This window comes from Ranitomeya variabilis, chromosome 2, assembly GCF_051348905.1.
Source record: "Ranitomeya variabilis isolate aRanVar5 chromosome 2, aRanVar5.hap1, whole genome shotgun sequence".
In the NCBI taxonomy this organism is placed as follows: Eukaryota; Metazoa; Chordata; class Amphibia; order Anura; family Dendrobatidae; genus Ranitomeya; species Ranitomeya variabilis.
Window position 1 is genome coordinate 112,074,782 of NC_135233.1, and position 21,709 is coordinate 112,096,490.

General features: G+C 42.5%; 1 protein-coding gene and 1 long non-coding RNA gene across 2 annotated transcripts in view; one reads left to right on the plus strand and one right to left on the minus strand.

Moving 5' to 3' along the window:
- Positions 1–4,179: 4,179 nt before the first annotated feature.
- Positions 4,180–19,516, minus strand: LOC143804598 (uncharacterized). The gene is made up of 3 exons (XR_013221065.1): positions 19,429–19,516; positions 19,092–19,134; positions 4,180–5,038 (listed from the first exon to the last, which is right to left on the minus strand). It is a non-coding gene; the product is annotated as an uncharacterized LOC143804598 (long non-coding RNA).
- The window catches only part of DSTN (destrin, actin depolymerizing factor), a 110,386-nt gene continuing 107,670 nt past the window's right edge, over positions 18,994–21,709 (plus strand). The window contains exon 1 of the mRNA XM_077282840.1: positions 18,994–19,166. Coding sequence (XP_077138955.1) covers positions 19,164–19,166 — 3 coding nt within the window. The 5' untranslated portion in view covers positions 18,994–19,163. The remainder of the gene's footprint in view (positions 19,167–21,709) is intronic.

A 21,709-nucleotide genomic window follows, 5' to 3' on the forward strand; every position in this document is an offset into this window, starting at 1 on the left:
GACCCCTACTCTTCTCCATCTACACCTTCGGTCTGGGACAGCTCATAGAATCCCACGGTATGCAGTACCATCTCTATGCTGATGACACGCAGATCTACCTATCCGGACCTGACCTCACCTCCTTACTTACCAAAATCCCGCACTGTCTGTCTGCTATTTTAGCCTTCTTTTCTGCTCGCTTTCTACAACTGAACATGGACAAAACAGAATTCATCATCTTTCCCCCATCTCACTCTACCCCTCCACCAGACCTATCCATCAATGTCAATGGCTGCTCACTTTCCCCAGTCCCACACGCCCGGTGCCTCGGGGTGATCCTCGACTCTGCCCTCTCTTTCAAGCCACATATCCAAGACCTTGCCACCTCAAACTCAAAAACATTTCCCGGATCCGCGCATTCCTTGACCGTGACACCACAAAAACACTAGTGCATGCCCTTATCATCTCCCGCCTCGACTACTGCAACCTCCTACTCTCTGGACTCCCCTCTAGCACTCTGGCACCACTCCAATCCATCCTACACTCTGCTGCTCGACTAATCTACTTGTCTCCCCGCTATTCCCCAGCCTCTCCCCTATGCCAAGCCCTTCACTGGCTTCCTATCGCCCAGAGACTCCAGTTCAAAACCCTCACAATGACCAGGGATGGCACCAGGCGCCTGATAGACCTTTTGGATGTGGTGGAGGGGAGGGGCCTCCCCAGTGTATTTCTGTCGCTCGACGCCGAAAAAGCGTTCGACAGGGTACACTGGGACTATATTGAACTCACTCTGGGGAAATTTGGGCTTACTGGCCAAATTGGTAGAGCAGTTATGGCATTGTACTCCAACCCCTGTGCGTCGGTTCGTTCGGCGGGTTTTAATTCTCGGACATTCCCTATTCGTAATGGTACGCGTCAGGGCTGCCCCCTCTCTCCGATTATCTTCGCTCTGGTCATGGAGCCCCTGGCTGCAAGAGTTAGACAGTCGACGGATATAAAGGGTATTGTGGTGGGGGGATCGGAACACAAAATCGGTCTCTATGCCGACGACGTAGTATTAACTTGCACTTCACCCTTAACCTCGTTGAATGCCATCACCTCCATTCTAACTGAATTTTCAGCGGTTTCGTATTATAAGCTTAATTTGACTAAATCCACAATTTTTCCCCTGTTTCTCCCGGCTTCCCTTCAGGTCCAAATCCAATCGAAATATGCGTTCATCTGGGCTCCCCTGGGATTCACGTACCTGGGCATCAAGATAACTAGGTTAGACAACATAGTCCGTGCAAACTGTGAGGGAACTCTTACAGAGGTCAGAAGAGGTATGGATCATTTATCGAATACGACTCTATCATGGATGGCACGTATACAAACTGCTAAAATGTTATTCCTGCCTAAAATTATGTACCTCTTCCGTTGTCTTCCCCTCTTTATCCCCTCGAAGTTTATCTCTGCTTTCCAATCGCTTATAGATCGGTTCATCTGGAACAAGAAACCTCATAGGGTCAGGCGTCGGATTATGTGTCTACCATACTCAATGGGGGGTCTGGGCGTCCCGGCGGTCCAATCTTATTATAGAGCGGCGATCCTTGAGCCTCTTAAAATATGGTGGGAAGGGGACTCGTGTCTACCCTGGTTCCTTATCGAATCTCACTTTGCTCCCCAAAACTCGCTAAAATTGCTCTTAGAGCTTCAGTTTCTCCGGGTTCCCCTTGTGGGCAAGTGTCTCCGCTCTGTTAGGACTGCTACGAAACTTTGGGCGTTGCTTATTCCCTCTATTCTGGGGTTCATGCATGATTATGTCTCGCTACGGGCCTTGGAGTATGCCATCGGGCACATCTCTCTCTCCTCCTGGAGGAGGTGCGGGGTGCTCCGGGTGGCGGATCTATTCGGCTCAGATGGCCTTCTGTCATTTGAGGAGCTCTCCGGGAGGTTCTCCCTGACCGCCTCTGACTTTTTCCAATATTTCCAACTCCGTAGTTTCCTCAGGTCTCGTCGCTCGTTCGGGGCCCCCCCGCCTTTGACAGAGGACCCGGTCCATAGGTTCTTCAGACCTTCCACTGTATTGCCCCATGGCATCTCCATTATTTACAAAGCCCTCCTATCCTGTGGCGTCACTGACAAATTTCAATTTATGACTTCCTGGGAGTCCTCATTGGGTTTTGAGGCTTCCTTGGAGGATTGGCAGTTCGCAATGATTCATCCCTCTAAATTTTCTTCATGTATCGGTCACTTGGAACAGGTGAAAAAGATACAATTACATTGGTATATTACTCCGTCCCGTCTGGCGAGGTTCTCTCCATCTTCCTCCCCCCTCTGTTGGAAGGGTTGTGGCTCTGTGGGGTCTGCTTCTCATGTCTGGTGGTTATGTCCGCAGATCCGGGCTTTTTGGCGTGAGGTGGAGGCACTGATTACTGATCTGACCCGGCTCCCCCTGCTGCTGAGTGGTCAGCTCGCTATTCTGGGTATTTCCCTCATTGACCTCCCCTCTCCTCTCCGGCCCGTGATCTCTAATGTCCTTGTTGCCGCCAGACAATGTATTGCAAAATATTGGAAGTCCCCGGCCCTCCCCTCCAGAGCCGAGCTGATTGCGAAAATTGACTTACATTTTTGCTACGAGGTTATTATGGCGCAGGATTTGTCAAGGAAATCTAGGGTCCTCTCGTGGTGGGATCCATGGGTTTCCTCCGCACACATATCTCAGTCTGCACTCGCCCTCATTTAAAGTTTTTTTAAGCCTTGCTTTTGTTACTGCCTTTCTCGCCATGACTGACCCTGTGTTTGTGGAATTTTTGTGTTTTGCTTTGACTACATTGTGGTCCTCTTGTATTATGTACTGGGTTCCTTGTTGTCCTCCTTTCCCTGTCCTCCCCCCCCCTTCCTTCCTCCCTCTCCCCCTCCTGATGTTTTTTTTTGATATGTTGTTAATATGCAATCTTTCAATAAAAATTTATTGGTTAAAAAAAAAAAAAAAACCCTCACAATGACCTACAAAGCCATCCACAACCTATCTCCTCCATACATCTGTGACATGATCTCCCGGTACCTACCAACACGCAACCTCCGATCCTCTCAAGACCTCCTTCTCTACTCCCCTCTCATCTCTTCTTCCCACAACCGCATCCAAGACTTCTCCCGTGCTTCCCCCATACTCTGGAACTCTCTACCCCAGCACATCAGACTCTCGCCTACCATAGAAACTTTCAAAAAGAACCTGAAGACTCACCTCTTCCGACAAGCCTACAGCCTGCAGTGATCCTGAACCTACTGAACCGCCGCACAACCAGCTCTGCTTTCTCCTAGTGTATCATCACCCATCCCCTGCAGACTGTGAGCACTCGCGGGCAGGGTCCTCTCTCCTTATGTACCCGTGTGCCTTGTTTTTGCTCATGTTTAATGTATTTGTCTATATTTGCCCCGTATTTCACATGTAAAGCGCCATGGAATAAATGGCGCTATAAAAATGAATAATAATAAGGATGGGCAGTGAGACCAAAGCAGCAGGTCAAAGCTGCAGGAGCTGCCAGAGGACAACTGTTTAACATCATATGGTCCTACCACACAACATCCAGATAGTAGCCGGCCTGGATGTGGGCCGGGCACATAGTGTGCAGAACTAGCCCAAGCATGGGCTGCTTTCAGCCTCTGCCTTCTCTTGTTGGGCTGGCTGAGTAGCTAATGATGACCATGCTGACTGGGCTATATCAGTGTCGCCTCCACTTCCTCACATGCTGGGTTACCACAGATGGGGCAGGTAAAGTAATGGGCCCCACATTATACTTGGAGGGCAGGTAGAGCGCGGAAGACCCCATAATACACATTGGGTGGTAGGTTAAAAGTGCACAACTCATGGGTAGGGTAGATGGAACATGATAGAACACCCCCCCCCCCGCACAATAAATGGAGGGCAGCTAAAAGGTAACGGTGTCCTCAGTACAGATCATATGGAGGATGGGTAGGGACTGACAAATCCTGCACTATACATGGAGAGCAGGTTCCGAGTGCCAGACCCCATACTGAAGGGAGAGTGACAGATCGCGCACTTGCACATGAAGGATAAGTAAAGAGTGACAGATCCAGCTCACGCATGAAATAGTTTATTGGCACAAAGTTGTTGCAGACGTCAGTTGCAGCATGAATAATCACTGATATCATGGTGGGAAAAACTGTTTTGCTTGAAACCTACTTCAACCATTATCTTTTATCATCACAATAAGGCGAACTACTGGAAGAGAAGTAAACCCAACATATCATAGGGGTCATACAGAATATAATTACCAAACTCCAATTCACACTGCAGTCTGTTTCCCCTTCAGACAGCTGTTGTATCTCCATAACCATAAGCCACATTGCTGGTGCGTGTAACTCAGAACCTTGACGACAGGGGTCATCTTTCTTGGCATAACACCATTTCTGACTGGACATTCATCTGCTTTGTGTTCGAAGATTGAAATGTTATAGTTACTTGGGTTGAAAAAAAAACAAACAAAAAAAACTGTTCACCATATTTAAAATTAATTTTCCAGAATATTGGTAGCCGATCGCTGGTATATACCATCCATATTAGACTGGTGGGATCTACCGCTGCAGTGGAGATTATTGCAGCATGGTCTCTTTCATTTCCAGAAGTTAACGCTCCAGTACAAATTAGACAGCACCTCTACCTAAGAACGATGGGCAGCACGGCGGCTCAGTGGTTATCATGGTGGCTTGGTGGTTAGCACTGTGGGTCCTGGAATCAAATCCCACTGAGGACAATATCTGCAAGGACAGAGCAGGTAGATGGCTCAATATAAAAAAGTGACATCAGCACTTGGTCAAGCAGCACAGCACTATCACACTTGGGGTGCTGAAACTGATAAATCTTTTTTTTTTTTTTTTTGCAGATGTATCCAGTGCTAAATTTGCTATACTAATTACCGGTACCCTCAATGCCATTTATTCCATTAGATTGTTCACAGTTTATGCAGCCAACACTTAGGAACAGGCATTCATAGTAATCTCTGCTCCTCAGGTGTCCTTCAAGAACTCCAGAGAAGTTTCCGGGAGTTGATTATGCCTGTTTAAAGATAAAGAATTAAAATTTAAAAATTGTTAGATCTTAAAAAACGGCACATTGCATTTATATTTACTGTTAGAAAATAAAGAATTATACCCGCACTCTACATGTACTACCCCATATCACATGATTTTCAGTGCTACCAGCCTCATACAAAAGCCACTTACATGTGTAACACACACATGCCAATCAGTAGTCAGACACGAGGGGCTTGATATGTCTTCGCCATTACCTGGCATAGCAGTCTATAGCTGGTTGCCAACTTTTTTTTTTTTTATAAATTTTCTGGTCAAAATGCCAAAAAATGTTTTAAGAACACATTGGAAAACCATAGTAAATCATTATGAAACATGATTCATTCATGTCTACAGCCCATACATAATTCTGATATGAAGAAATCATAATGATAATAAGTCAAAATAATCAGTATACATTTCTTCAGCTTCAAAAAATTCACAGATGCCTCAATATTTTTTTTTATTTTTTTTATGGGCAAAACAAAATAATTCCTTATTTTTATACACTTTCCAGGAATTTCTGGATGATTGGACACCCTGGTTTATTGAGCCCAGTAGTCACTTGCCCCAGGACTTCAGTGTTATCTATTTGCAACAGCTCCCAACATGAAACCAGAAAACACTATAAAAATGCCATGCCAGCTAGCATATGGCATAATGAATATAGGAAAAAGTCCACACAATTGTTAATATATTATTATTATATTAATAGATGAGGTTCACAGGCAGAGCTCAAATGGAGGAGACCCAAAAAAGGGTACATGGATATAAAAGGTGAAAAAGTGTGTGTGTGTGTATATACACTGCTCAAAAAAATAAAGGGAACACTTAAACAACAGAATATAACTCCAAGTAAGGGCTCATTTCCACTTGCGAGAGACAAATCGGTCCGTAATCTGGACCGAAAAAACGGATGTAACGTATGCGATTGTCATGCGAGTGCAATGCGATTTTTAATCGCTTCATCTGTATGACATCCGTATTACTGTCCGATTTGTACGCACCGGTGTCCTTTGAAAAGCCGGCAAATCAGTGCTGTGTACAGTAAAATCACACTGACAGGTTAGAATAGAGTAGATATATACACATAGAATAGGTATATATACATATATATATATGTCAGTGAGACACCTATATATGTATATTTATATTTAATGCAGCGCAAGATAGCATTAAAGCCGCTAATTCAATTGCCGGCTTTTCATTTCTCCTTCCCATACCCGACATGATACGAGACATGGTTTACATACAGTAAACCATCTCATATCCCCCTTTTTTTGCATATTCCACACTACTAATGTTAGTAGTGTGTATGTGCAAAATTTCGGCGCTGTAGCTATTAAATTTAAGGGTTAATTCGCGTGGGCTCCCGCGCAATTTTCTCCGCCAGAGCGGTAAAGCCACTGACTGAGGGCAGATATTAATAGCCAGGAGAGGGTCCATGGTTATTGGCCCCCCCGTGGCTAAAAACATCTGCCCCCAGCCACCCCAGAAAAGGCACATCTGGAAGATGCGCCAATTCTGGCACTTGGCCACTCTCTTCCCACTCCCGTGTAGCGGTGGGATATGGGGTAATGAAGGGTTAATGCCACCTTGCTATTGTAAGGTGACATTAAGCCAGATTAGTAATGGAGAGGCGTCAATTATGTCACCTATCCATTATTAATCCAATTGTATGAAAGGGTTAAAAACACACACACATGATTAAAAAGTATTTTAATGAAATAAACACACAGGTTGTTTTAATATTTTATTGCTCTCTCAATCCATGTGAAGACCCTCGCTTGGAAAAATAATAAACCAACAATATACATACTTCAGATGACCTGTCACGTCCCACGAGGTAATCCATCTGAAGGGGTTAAAATATTTTACAAGCAGGAGCCCTGCTAATGCAGCTGTGCTCCGTGCCTGTAAGCCCCGGGGAATGAAGGAAATGTAGGTCAATGACCTATAGTTACCTTCAGTCGCGGTGATGCGCCCCCTGGTGGTTGTCCTCATATGACCTCGAGCGTGGGAAAAAGTTCCCAGGCTGCTGTTCATGAGGACAGCCAGCAGGGGGCGCATCACCGCGACTGAAGGTAACTATAGGTCATTGACCTACATTTCCTTCATTCGCCGGGGCTTACAGACACGAGCACAGCTGCATTAGCAGGGCTCCTGCTTGTAAAATATTTTAACCCCTTCAGATGGATTACCTCGTGGGACGTGACAGTTCATCAGAGAGGGTATGTATATTGTTGGTTTATTATTTTTCAAAGCGAGGGTCTTCACATGGATTGAGAGAGCAATAAAATATTAAAAAAACCTGTGTGTTTATTTCATTAAAATACTTTTTAATCATGTGTGTGTGTGTTTTTAACCCTTTCATACAATTGGATTATTAATGGATAGGTGTCATAATTGACGCCTCTCCATTACTAATCTGGCTTAATGTCACCTTACAATAGCAAGGTGGCATTAACCCTTCATTACCCCATATCCCACCGCTACAGGGAGTGGGAAGAGAGTGGCCAAGTGCCAGAATAGGCGCATCTTCCAGATGTGCCTTTTCTTGGGTGGCTGGGGGCAGATGTTTTTAGCCACGGGGGGCCAATAACCATGGACCCTCTCCTGGCTATTAATATCTGCCCTTAGTCACTGGCTTTACTACTCTGGCGGAGAAAATTGCGCGGGAGCCCACGCCAATTTTTTCCGCGAATTAACCCTTAAATTTAATAGCTACAGCGCCGAAATTTTGCACATACACACTACTAACATTAGTAGTGTGGAATATGCAAAAAAAAGGGGGATATGACATGGTTTACTGTATGTAAACCATGTCTCATATCCTGTCGGGTATGGGAAGGAGAAATGAAAAGCCGGCAATTGAATTAGCGGCTTTTATGCTATCTTGCGCTGCATTAAATATAAATATACATATATAGGTGTCTCACTGACATATATATATATGTATATATACCTATTCTATGTGTATATATCTACTCTATTCTAACCTGTCAGTGTGATTTTACTGTACACAGCACTGATTTGCCGGCTTTTCAAAGGACTCTGGTGCGTAAAAATCGGACAGAACTCGCATGGTGCGAGTGCTGTGCGATTTTTTTTCTCGCACCCATTGACTTGCATTGGCGAGTCTCGTCCGAGAATCGCAGCAATACGCAGCATGCTGCGATTTTTTTCTCCGTCCGATTTCGGCTGAGAAAAAAATCGCAAATGAAAAGACACCTATTGAATAACATTGGTCCGAGTGCAATCCGATTTTTTATCGGATTGCACTCGTCCGTTTTCCTCGCCAGTGGAAATGAGCCCTAAATCAAACTTCTGTGAAATCAAACTGTCCGCTTAGGAAGCAACACTGTTTGACAATCAATTTCACATGCTGTTGTGCAAATGGAATAGACAACAGATGGAAATTATTGGCAATTATCAAGACACACTCAATAAAGGAGTGGTTCTGCAAGTGGGGACCACAGACCACATCTCAGTACCAATGCTTTCTGGCTGATGTTTTGGTCACTTTTGAATGTTGGTTGTGATGTCACACTCATGGTAGCGTGAGACGGACTCTACAACCCACACAAGGGGCTCAGGTAGTGCAGCTCATCCAGGATGGCACATCAATGCGAGCTGTGGCAAGAATGTTTGCTGTGTCTGCCAGCGTAGTGTCCAGAGGCTGGAGGCGCTACCAGGAGACAGGCCAGTACACCAGGAGACATGGAGGGGGCCGTAGGAGGGCAGCAACCCAGTATCAGGACCGCTACCTCAGCCTTTGTGCAAAGAGGAACAGGAGGAGCCCTGCCAGAGCCCTGCAAAATGACCTCCAGCAGGCTACAAATGTGCATGTGTCTGCACAAACGCTTAGAAACCGACTCCATGAGGATGGTCTGAGTGCCCGACGTCCACAGATAGGGGTTGTGCTCACAGCCCAACACTGTGCAGGACGCTTGGCATTTGCCACAGAACACCAGGATTGGCAAATTCACCACTGGCGCCCTGTGCTCTTCACAGATGAAAGCAGGTTCACACTGAGCACATGTGACAGAGTCTGGAGATGCCGTGGAGAGCAATCTGCTGCCTGCAACATCCTTCAGCATGACGATGGTGTGGCAGTGGGTCAGTAATGGTGTGGGGTGACATTTCTTTGTAGGGCTGCACGACCCTCCATGTGCTTGCCAGAGGTAGCCCGACTGCCATTAGGTACCAAGATGAGATCCTCAGACCCCTTGTGAGACCATATGCTGGTGCGGTTGGCCTTGGGTTCCTCCTAATGCAGGACAATGCCAGACCTCATGTGGCTGGCGTGTCAGCAGTTCCTGCAAGATGAAGGCATTGAAGCTATGGACTGGCCTGCCCGTTCCCCAGACCTGAATCCAATTGAACACATCTGGGACATCATGTCTCACACCATCCACCAACGTCACGTTGCACCACAGACTGTCCAGGAGTTGGCGGATACTTTAGTCCAGGTCTGGGAGGAGATCCCTTAGGAGACCATCCGCCGCCTCATCAGGAGCATGCCCAGTCGTCGTAGGAAGGTCATACAGGCACATGGAGGCCACACACACTACTGAGCATCATTTCCTTGTCTTGAGGCATTTGCACTGAAGTTGGATCAGCCTGTAACTTCATTTTCCACTTTGATTTTGAGCATCATTCCAACTCCAGACCTCCATGGGATATTAGCTGTGATTTACGCTGATCATTTTTAGGTTTTATTGTTCTCAACACATTCCACTATGTAATGAATAAAGATTTACAACTGGAATATTTAATTCAGTGATATCTAGGATGTGGGATTTTAGTGTTCCCTTTATTTTTTTGAGCAGTGTATATATATATATATATATATATATATATATATATATATATATATATATATATATATATAAATAATATTTATTAGTGGAATCTTAAATCATGGACTCATACACTGAGGGTCGTCAGTAGATATATATGCAGCTATGTACAGTGTATTAGGGATTTACTGCCAAACATAAGCAAGATGTATGTAGACAAATCCCTCTCAATGTTATGGGTTCAAAAAGAAGTAGGAAGGCATATATTTAGCATGACATCATATGTATGTATAAATACCTACAATGTTACATATGGCTATAATAGTGTAGACACTCAATCAATATGTTACATGTGATGTGAAGAGGTTGAAGCCCCTCACCCATGTCCCAGTGTGTACTTCACAATACCCCAACACACGTTTTGCGTGGGCTTCTTTGGGGGGGAGGGGTAGAGCTGTCCAAGTCCATTTTCACACACCAGTAATTTTGATCAGTATTTCATCAGTATTTGTATGCCAAAACCTGGAGCGTCTCCAAAGCACAGAACCGCTGTCAGTCTTTCAATTATTGGTTTTCTCTGTAAGTTCCACTCCTGGTTTTGGCATATAAACACTGGTGCGAAATACTGACCAAATACTGACCTGTGAAAAAGAATTAAGTGTGAGTGTTGTGTTCATATATAACACCTACACCAGGTGTCATGGAGCCATTATTTTGTCACACACGCCGCGCCAGAATAGTGTTGTGTTCAGCAAATCAGGTGACACACAGGTCAGAGGGTACGCACACCATATGAACACAGAGCAGAGCCCAAGGCGCATGGACTCATGGGGCATGTGCACCACTGACTCCGCTTTCATGAAGCTCGATGGGGGCTGCCATGTCGGTATTCTACCATATAAAGTGAATGTAAAGTGCATTGTATGCACATGATGTGAATAAAAAGTTGTAAAATAAAGAGATACACACACACACACACACACACACACACACACCTACCCCTACCTCGCTGTGATGACAATACACTAGCATGAAAAATGAAAAGAAATTAAAAAAAAAATCAATTGCAACCTATTGGACAAAGAACTGTGATGCTCCTGGTATCTTGACTGGCAGGGATGAGGATCCAATATCAACAAGAATACAATTAATACTGCAAAAAAAAAAAAGAAAAACAACACTGCAACAATTAGTAGAACTAAAAAGAGAAAATGAGGAATGAGGAGCTTAAATAAAGTAAAACTAAATTTCTCATTGAGCACATGTGGTGTCCTTGTGCCAAAAATCACTATCCAACGGCATTGTAATTAGGCCAAAAGATGATTAAAGTCACCTCCTCTGATGCCACAACGAAGTCTGTCAATGCCCCGTACTTTGAAGTATCATGTCCATGAAAGGACTTGTGGTAAAATTCATCACTTTTGCCTGCTGCCAATATATCTCAACATGCTCCCTCGTATGTACACGTAATTTTCATGAGGTGCGACCTACATATATCAATTTGCAGGAGCATGTGGCATCATATATTATGTGTAGTGTTACGTAATAAATAGTTCGTAACTTGAAATTTTGTCTGTTTAGTAGCCAGTGTAAACGTGCGCATACACGTTGCATACAAACTAACTTACATTCCAGTTAATTTCTTTAGGTTTTTGTTTCAGGTTTTTGCGCTCTGTGCAAATAAAGGTGTTGTCTTCCTTTTCTTTGAGCTGGACATTATATATAGCTTCCAATGGCTGGGTGTCCATTAGTCGGGGCCTTGGTCCTACTCTACCCTTATTCACATTTATGTCATTTGACATATGGTAAGGTTTTAATACTAAAGGTTAGGACTGTCCAAAATTGGGTCACCTTGATGTGGTGGGATGGCTTTACATTTTTTTTAAAATCAAAATTATGTTGACTAAGTACCCTATATTATTTTTATACATTATTGCTATTTATATACTGCAGGGTATTTTCTCTTTTTGTTTATATCTTGGGTTTTGTCTGTTTAGTGGCCAGTGTGAACATGCACCTACATGTTGCATGCACACCAACTTATATTGCAGTTCATCTCTCTAGGTTTTTGTAATATGCACACCGTTAGGATTTCACTTTACTTGCCAGTTCCAGTGATCACTATGTGACTGCAAGTACATGATTTGCAGACTTGAGGTGACATGCAGACTAGAGTCTTGGCACATTGCGCAAAGTGGCCAAGACTCTAGTAGGCATGTGACTGCAAATCGAATACTACCAGTTACATGAGGCCTGCTGGAACCGGCAAGCAAAAACGAAACCTAATCATGTGAATATCACACATTCTTAGGTTTTAGCAAGCTGCATGGCTGCTGAAAAATTACTCAGGAGGAAGACCACTTTTTTAACAATCAGGATGATGGAATTCGCAAAGAAGAATATCAGGGAACAAATGAAGCCTTTTTTTAGTGTCTGAAGGACCCATATTGCTATTTCACGTCTTCATGCACAGAAATTTTCAGGGTGCTGCAAGATCCAAAACATATATTAAACTTTTAAGGAGAAGAAGAAATATCAACATTTTTAACTGTTATGCGTAATTGACAAAAAGAACAATTGCCGCAGCGGTAATTTTTCTGATAAGCGAGTATTGTCTAGCCAGATGTATTTTTATGTGATCTAAATCATTTTAGGTCCATAGAAAGCTTTGTTGCTTTAGTATCACTCTAATATAAACTCAGAAAGTGGCCATATACTCAAATAAACATCCATAGTGTCAACTTTCATCTGAGAAAGAAGGGTCGGGCATAGCTAAATTTAACATGCCCTGTCCTGTGTTTCCAAGGAAGATACGCTGCTGCCAAAGGTGTCCCTTTTGAGAGCATACAGTACAGTATGCACGGGAAGGTGGGGGTCAGAAGTCATAGCTGTCCATAATCTGACATGTGTGACCACTTTACACGCATTTGTTCGTCTTATGAATTGAGGACGTCACTGTTACTTTCTTTATTGATAACCCGACTAGATGGTCTTTACAAAAGAAAATTGATTCTACTAAGAAATGATTGAATTATATTAAACATTGCCACAATATTAATGAAAGAAAACAAATCCAATACTGTCTGGATGTCTAGGGATGAAGCTTGTGTTCTAATGTTCTGTGCAGTTAAATGAACAAGTGGTTTCAATGGGTATGAATAATTCAGTTGTGAAACAGTTGGAAGCCGAAGCGTAACACCAGCAACAGGTGTAATATTAGAAGCTGGCAGCGGATATATTAGCCAGCTCTCGGGGCTGCTACATCTGACGTATGGGGACAAAGCAATAATTTAGAGTAGCTCACTACAGACGAGCACTACACTACACAACACTATCCCTAGTCACAGTCTCAGCTTTCTTACATGTAGATGTAGCAGTGCTGAATTGGTCATTAGACTAGATGTACTATGAAGTCACAAAGTTATGCCACACAACTGCAGGAAAACCTACTGAATTTACCAATGCCCAAAATATAAACATTTGCTTGCCAAAGTCCATGGTCCACAGGTATGAATCTCGGAGTTAGGGGCTGCACAAGGCAAGGCCCCTATCTCTTAATATACACATTACGCAGAGACACCGGTCTAAAAAAAATAATATATTTTATACAATGACGTCCCTCACCTGGATGGATCCTTGAGACATTTTTTGCTATGACTAATAGATACTTGTTTGGACAGAGTTTTTTTTAGTGGTTAGCAAAAGAAAAATATAAAAAATATACCTGGACAATGCAGACACAACATTTCACAAGGTATAAACATGATACAAATTTGATTTGGTGAAAATTTCTTCTTGCTAAGCTTTCTGTGGTGTTAATGTAATCAGTGTTTTATCAGCAGGAGATTATCACTGCTGGACTAGGTGTCACGTGCAAGCCAGTCAGGGTAATCTGTGTAACCCCGCCCCCATCACTTATTGACAGCTTAAACTACTTTCACACTAGCGTCGTGTGACGTATGTCACAATGCGTCGTTTTGGAGAAAAAAACGCATCCTGCAAAGTTTCTCCATAGACTTGCATTAGCGACACCTTGCGATGGATTGCCACACATCGCATCCGTCGTGCGACGGATACGTCATGTTTTGGCGCACCGTCGGCATAAAAAAGTTCCATGTAACTTTTTTTGTGCGTCGCGTCCGTCATTTTCGACCGCGCATGCGCGGCCAAAACTCCACCCCCTCCTCCCCGGGCTGCAGAATGGGCAGCGGATGCGTTGTAAAACTGCATCCGCTGCCCACGTCTTGCAGTTTTTTCACAGGTTCCGTCGGTACGTCGGCCCGATGCATTGTGACGGCCCGTACCGACGGACCAGTGTGAAAGTAGCCTTACTTACAATGTACAGTGTACACAGGAAGCTGCCAATAGGGGTTATTGACAGCTCATTAGTGTGAGCACTGCTAGATTTACACCAGAGAAAATAGGAAAACAGGAAGTTTATTAAAACTACACCAAGCAGTCCAGGAAGTGACACATCGCTGGAGTCGGGCTCTCTGTCCCTACATCGAGCTGTTCTTAGATTCCATAGCAAAAACCTGCTGACAGTCCCTTTAATTATGGAGGTTGAAAAAAGACATCGGTCCCTTCAGTTCAAACTTTCTGCACCAGTTATATATTATCTATCACTAGATTATTTATAACCCCCAAGGCCATTTGTTGAGAGAATATCATCCAGCCATTTTTTGAATGCTGATATAGTGTCTGATAATCGTACCGAATCAAATAGCTTAAGGAAATCTAAATTAAAATGTGAACGTATCTTCCCTTTAAATACAACCTTTAATAATATGATTCTAAAAGACACCAACCCAGTGAAAAACTTTTTGGGGGTAAATACAAAAGATACAAATGACCATACAATTGCCTACAAAAACCCTACAATAGGCCTGATATTGCTCCTACCTGGCTGTGGAGGTTGGCACTCTAAATACGATTTTTTGGTGCCCCCACTCAATGCGGACAATCCCTCTCTTCTCTGTAACAGCTCTATCAATATAGGCTGGATTTCATGTAGGTATCTAGAGAAAAAATAGATAATACATTCCCATCCAAAATTATGACCAAAACTCCACAGATGCAAAACATAACATCATGCACTTAGCCTGCCATTTATCATCATGGCATCCGGCATCCTGGACATCTATGCTACCTCCTGATGAACCGTGAAAGCAGGGAAACGCGTTGGGATGCATCTGACTCATGCTAAGTTATGCTCCATATTTTATATATCATTTTATGTCTATCAGAGTTTAGGCTTACTCAGCCTGGACTATCATCTAGCAGGCTAAGTGCATGTTGTTATGTTTTGCATCTGTGGAGTTTTGGTCATGATTTTGGTTGGGAATTTATTATCTATTTTTGCTCTACAAGATACCTACATGAAATCTTTATTTCAGCTATGTTCTATAAATATTGTTTTCTCGCCTATATTGATAGAGAAGTGAGGGATTGTCCACGTTGAGTGGGGGCGCCAAAAAATATTATTAAAGGGAATCTGTCACCTCATTTTGGCCCTATAAACTGCGACCACCACCATCAGGGGCTTATCTACAACATTCTGTAATGCTGTAGATAAGCCCCCGATGTAACCTTAAAGATAAGAAAAACAAGTTAGATTATACTCACCCAGGGGCGGTCCGGGTCCGATGGGCGTCGCAGGTCCGGGGCTGGCGCCTCCCATCTTCATGCAATGATGTCTTCATCCTTGCTTCTGTCGCGGCTCCTGCGCAGGCGTACTGATCTGCCCTGTTGAAGGCAGCGTAAAGTACTGCAGTGCGCAGGTGTCGGGAAAGGTCAGTGAGGCTCGGCGCCTGCGCACTGTAGTACTTTGCTCTGCCTTCAACAGGGAAAATCAGTACGCCTGCGCAGGAGCGTGACAAGAAGCAAGGAGGATGAAGACATCGTATGAAGATGGGAGGTGCCGGACCCGGACCTGTGACGCCCATCGGACCCGAACAGGGACTGCCCCTGGGTGAGTATAATTTATCTTTTCTTATCATTCAGGTTACATCAGGGGCTTATCTACAGCATTACAGAATGCTGTAGATAAGCCCCTGATGGCGGTGGCCGCAGTTTATAGGGCCAAAATGAGGTGACAAGATTCCCTTTAACGGTTGTTTTTAAAGGGAAAATATGTTCACATGATATAGTGTGTGCCATTACTATCTCTTGTGGTCAGGCATTCTACAGTCTGACTGCTCTAACCTAATCTAACCCCTCCCAGACTGGGAGCTAATCCCAACACTATTAACCATCCAATCCCTGGTGTAGTGCGAACTGTACTCTTATCTACAGTATGGTTCCCCAAGTGGACCGACCTCCCGCATTCCCAGGGACGGCATTAGGTATAGCCTGTAGGAGAACCGAACACACAATACCGGCCATAGGGATAAAATACATTACTTTTTATCACACAAATAACATAAATACATAAATCTACATAACAACCCATTTGTTGCCACGATATCTCCAACATTCCAGCCTCCCCTCCCTACAGTAAAAGATGCCTGACTGAGGCCTTACTCACATCACTAAGCAAACACGTAAACACATTAGTAGTGAGTGGTTAATGGGCAGGATGCAACCAATGTGGTACTGTATCTCCCCAAAGAAGTTCTCACAGTGGCTTCTTTGTGTGCATTGTAGTCAGTTGTGTTCCTTTCTGTCCAGACTTCTTAGAGATGCATTGTAGTGACTAGAATGAAGGCACTCTCCAATAACTCATAAAATATTAATGATATGTACAGGACATAGCTGGATAAGCCATCACTATCTACAGCGTAGAAATACGGGTCTGTAATGTAAGCTGCGAATGTGCTGTAAAAAAGCTGCACTGCTCACATTCAAAGACGGGGTTGGGGGTTCAGTCTTTCCATAAATGCCAACCTTCGATAATAAATTCCATATGCACAGGATTTGTGTATTTAGTGTTTCTTTGTGTGTCATTTGCAGTGGGGAGAGGGTTAAGAAAAATGGCTAGTTTTCAATTCATTCTACCCGGCACCAATCTTTGCCGGCGACTCTACAGCTTTCTGTGGTGTCACGTCAAAAAAGCAGCTGCTTCTTATCCGCTCTGCTCTGTTGGCAGGGTGTAACTGCTGACGTCATGCTGAGTGACAGCCAGCTCCCTGCAGCCTAAGTGCGCGGAGCCAGCTGTCAATCAGCATGACATCAGCAGTGATACCCAGTCAACAGTATCAGAACAGTTTTTGTGGAGATTCTCCGTGCTGCTGGATGGTGGAAAGATATCAGTCCAAGATGCTGTTTAATAAATTAAAAGTGTTTTTTTATTAAATAAATAAAATAAAGATAAATAAATGAATAAAAACCACTATTAATTTATTAAACCGCACCTCGGACTGATATCTTTCCACCATCCAGCTGAGTGGAGAATCTCCACAAAAACTCTTCGGATACGGATATCTACTGGTCACGGCGGGACCCGTGGATCTGCAGCAGCTGTTAAGTATATACTACAAGCGATTAAAATACCTACACCTGGAGAGCATCTGATACATCTCCCTGGATGTTTGTGTACATAAAACTCTATTTTGCACTCTTTCTTTCTCCTTAGTATTTTTAACCCAGTCAACAGAGAAGCCTGGAAGTGGTCGAGCTGCTCTGTTGACTTGAGGCCAAATGAAGCAGCAGAATAGCCAGCACTAGCGGTCTGTGATTGCTCTGAATTGGTGCCGGGCAGAACAGGCAGGTAGTTAGCAACTACCTGTATGTCAGTTCTGAGCCCCATGAGAAAAAAATAAAATATGGTAGTCCCAGACAACCCCTTTAATTGTTATATGAATGAGATATGTGAAAATGTACCTAGATATGTGAAGAAAATCACTCTTAGCCTCTTTGACTTGTATATTAAAAAAAGTGAGCACATCCACTACTTACATGGCAGCTGACATTTTTTAACACCTAATTGTTTTAAATGTAAATGCATTTTTCACACATAGAACAAGTATTCATTATATTCTATGGCCTTTTTCAATTGCACATTCTTTCTTTTGCGACCATCATCCTTTTCTGCAGCCATGTCTGAGTTTGATCCTGTTTGTGGAGCGAAACCACCCATTCAAGTTAATGGGCCTATGAAAAAAATCAGACAGCCCAAAGATGCCATACATTTTTCAATGTCTATGGATGCCATGAATTTTCAATGTCTATGGACGCAATGAATTTTTCAATGTCTATGGATGCCATGAATTTTCAATGTCTATGGATGCCATCAATTTTTCAATGTCTATGGATGCCATGAATTTTTCAATGTCTATGGATGCCATCAATTTTTCAATGTCTATGGATGCCATCAATTTTTCAATGTCTATGGACGCAATGAATTTTTCAATGTCTATGGATGCCATGAATTTTCAATGTCTATGGATGCCATCAATTTTTCAATGTCTATGGATGCCATGAATTTTTCAATGTCTATGGATGCCATCAATTTTTCAATGTCTATGGATGCCATCAATTTTTCAATGTCTATGGATGCCATCAATTTTTCAATGTCGATGCTAGGGGCTCATTCATCATCAGTGTTTTGGATCAGACTCCTTCAGTGTTTGGTCCATTTTTATTATCAAACTGTTATCAATTTTTTATTTGAGCATGCAAAGTTTTCTGAAGCTTCTCCTATTAAACAATAAAACTGGACAGCACACGGACGGCACCCAAATGCTTTGAAACCGTCATTTTTTTCTTTTGAATACATGTAAATTGGTTGACACATTAAAGATAAAAACAAATGAAAATCGAATGCAAAACTGATCAAAAGCAATCAGTTTTTCTTTAAGCGAAAGAAAAAAAAATGCATGAATTCGTCCCGTGTGTACATATAAAGTATTGTTTTACAAGTCAATTAAATACACTGTATATTTTATATGTTTCCTGATACCTTGCAATAATTTGTGGAGCTTCAAATTAAGCAACCAGTCTTTGACAAGTCCTTAACTTACGAGAATGGGAGAAGCTACACTCTACAGCTTAGATCAAAGTCAACGCGTCTCAAAAATCAGACTTTAAAAAAAAGCAATAAAAAGCATCTCAGGTAAAACACCACATTCAGCCTTTGTACAGCAGCGTCTCCTCCTCTTCTGCTCTGAATAACCTGTAAGCCAGTGCCACCACTAAAAGCTACGCCCAGGGATAGGCTGTCATCAGTGATATTCTGAGACCCTCCAGAACACTTCACCTGGCCAGCATCGACAGGTGCGAACACAAAGAAAGTCCTACCTCTCCAGTACCGCTCCAGTTCCTTCCAAGTTCATCCTAGACTCTGTGAGATAGCACTAAACCACAGCCAACATGGTGAGTAAAGGGAAAAGAAAAAATCAAATACATTTATGTCTCATTTTATGATTTGTAATGTAGAATTTTAATTTAATTTAATATTTTTTATTATATATATATTTCTAGAAGAATAATTTAAACATATTGCTTACTTGTTTTTTTTAAAATTTCAGTGCTTGTTTATAATAATGTAATGCTTGATTGGTTTATAGAATTAAAAAAAAAATGTAAAATTGTAAAAAAATTATAATGATAGTATGGTAGAATGGTAAATACTCACGTAAAAGGAAAATATGAGTGCTGGGCAGCTCCGATATTGTACAATGGGGCCAAATGATGTAAAGTGCTTTCCTTTCTATTTTATCTGTAGAAGCCCAAAAAACATTTTAAGAAACAGTGGCAATTACGAAGCTAACAAAAATCTATTACCTATTTCTATTTGCATTAGACCATTATATAGAATTTGTGTTTATGCAAATATACCTGCGCGCTGAGTTGATGCATTCTGTTAGGACCAGTGACATTTCGTTACCTATGCCTTAGCAATGAATAAGTGAAATATTATTCTTCCTTAAAGGTAAAAGGCTATACATTAAAAATGATGTAAGATCTGTTTTCATTAAATATTTTATCTTTCCTCTGAGTTAAAAAATGTTAAGTTCCAAATGTTTGTAAAAGAACCAGAAGTTAAAGCAGAAAGTGAGCAGCAGGCGGTCTTCTCAGGCACCAAGAACAAAGACCTTTTTGGTTTTGAAATACGATTTTGGAGTAGTACGACATAATCTATTCAGAAGATATAATTAAAGTTCTTAATATTTGCTTCACTTTGTTATAAGATATTTACACCATTACATGTAGCATATTCTTTACAGATCTGCAAGTGTTAAATGCAGCTTGTGTTGCAAATTTTGCCAGAATTTACAGCTGATTTTTTTTAAATTTTTCCTCTATGTGTGAATGGGGTTTTGGGAACACTCATCAATATGATTAATATTATAAATTTACACAAAGTTGCCGTGTCTGAATATCATCTAAAATGATAAAGGACATTTACAAGAAGTCGTCACTAGATGGTTTACCCATCTTATAAATTAAAAGCACATCATTAAAGTGGCTTCACAGTCTATGATGGATGGGGTCCAACCTCTGAGTCTTCCATGAAAGCACCACTTTTAATTTTACCTCTAGAGTCGTGCCACTAATCTCCTTTGCCTGCACCTTTCATACCTACCAGCCACCGTCTTCGTCTTTTACCAGCACCGCTCCGCTCGTCTTCTCTCAGGTTGTGCCCGGCCGGATCGCTCCAGTGTTTGCTGGGTGAGCCGTAAGACATAACTCAGTGTAAGTCTATGGGAGCCAGAACGCGGCCAGAACGAGGTTCTCATAGACTTAGACTGAGAGCTTGTGACCATTACCTCTGACTTCTGGTCAGTCAGATGTTATGGTAAAAAGATGGCGATACGGGAGCAGGGCGGCGCCTGGAACAGATTAAGACATTGGCTGGTAAGTGTAATACTAGGAATACTAGGGTCAGTGAGCTTAGATTAATGGCACCTCTCCAGCGCAGATCCAAAAAACAAACGCTGATGTGACGTGGTGCTTGAAGGGAACGTTTTCTTCTGCACAGTAGTTCTTTGGTCATCAGCTGTGCAGAGAACGGCAGCAGGCCCCATTTTTTGAATCAGGTCTGGCTCCCTGCATAGCAGGTGGAAAGGGTAAAGCTATACAGGAAAATAATGCTAAGGTCATGTTCACACATTGAGCAATTTGGTGAGTTTTATAACCATCATTTGTAAGCCAAAACTAGGAGTGGGTAAAAAAATACAGAAGTGGTGACATGTTTCTACACTGTGTTCCAAATTATTATGCAAATTGGATTTAAGTGTCATAAAGATGTAATTGTTTTGTTTTTCAAATAAACTCGTGGATGGTATTGTGTCTCAGGGCTCAATGAATCACTGAAATCAATCTTAAACACATGTGATAATTAGTTTTCCAGGTGATTCTAATTAAAGGAAAACTACTCAAAAATGATGTTCCACATTATTATGCAGGTCACAGGTTTCAAGCAATATGGGAAATAAAAAGGATCTCTCTGCTGCTGAAAAGCGTTAAATAGTGCAATGCCTTGGACAAGGTATGAAAAAATTAGATATTTCATGAAAACTTAAGAGTGATCATCATACTTTGAAGAGATTTGTGGCTGAAGCAGAGCACAGACAGAGTTCATGCAAATAAAGGCATAATGAGGAAGTTTTTTGCCAGACAAATTCATTGGATTAAGAAAGCAGCTACCAAAATACCATTACAAAACAGTAAACAGTTATTTGAAGCTGCTGGTGCGTCTGGAGTCCCTCGAACCTCAAGGTGTAGGATCCTTCAAAGGCTTGCTGTGGTGCATAAACCTACTATTCGGCCACTCCTAAACAGTGTTCACAAGCAGAAACGGTTGCAGTGGGCCCAGACATACATGAAGACTAATTTTCAAACAGTCTTGTTTACTGATGAGTGTCGAGCAACCCTGGATGGTCCAGATGGATGGAGTAGTGGATGGTTGGTGG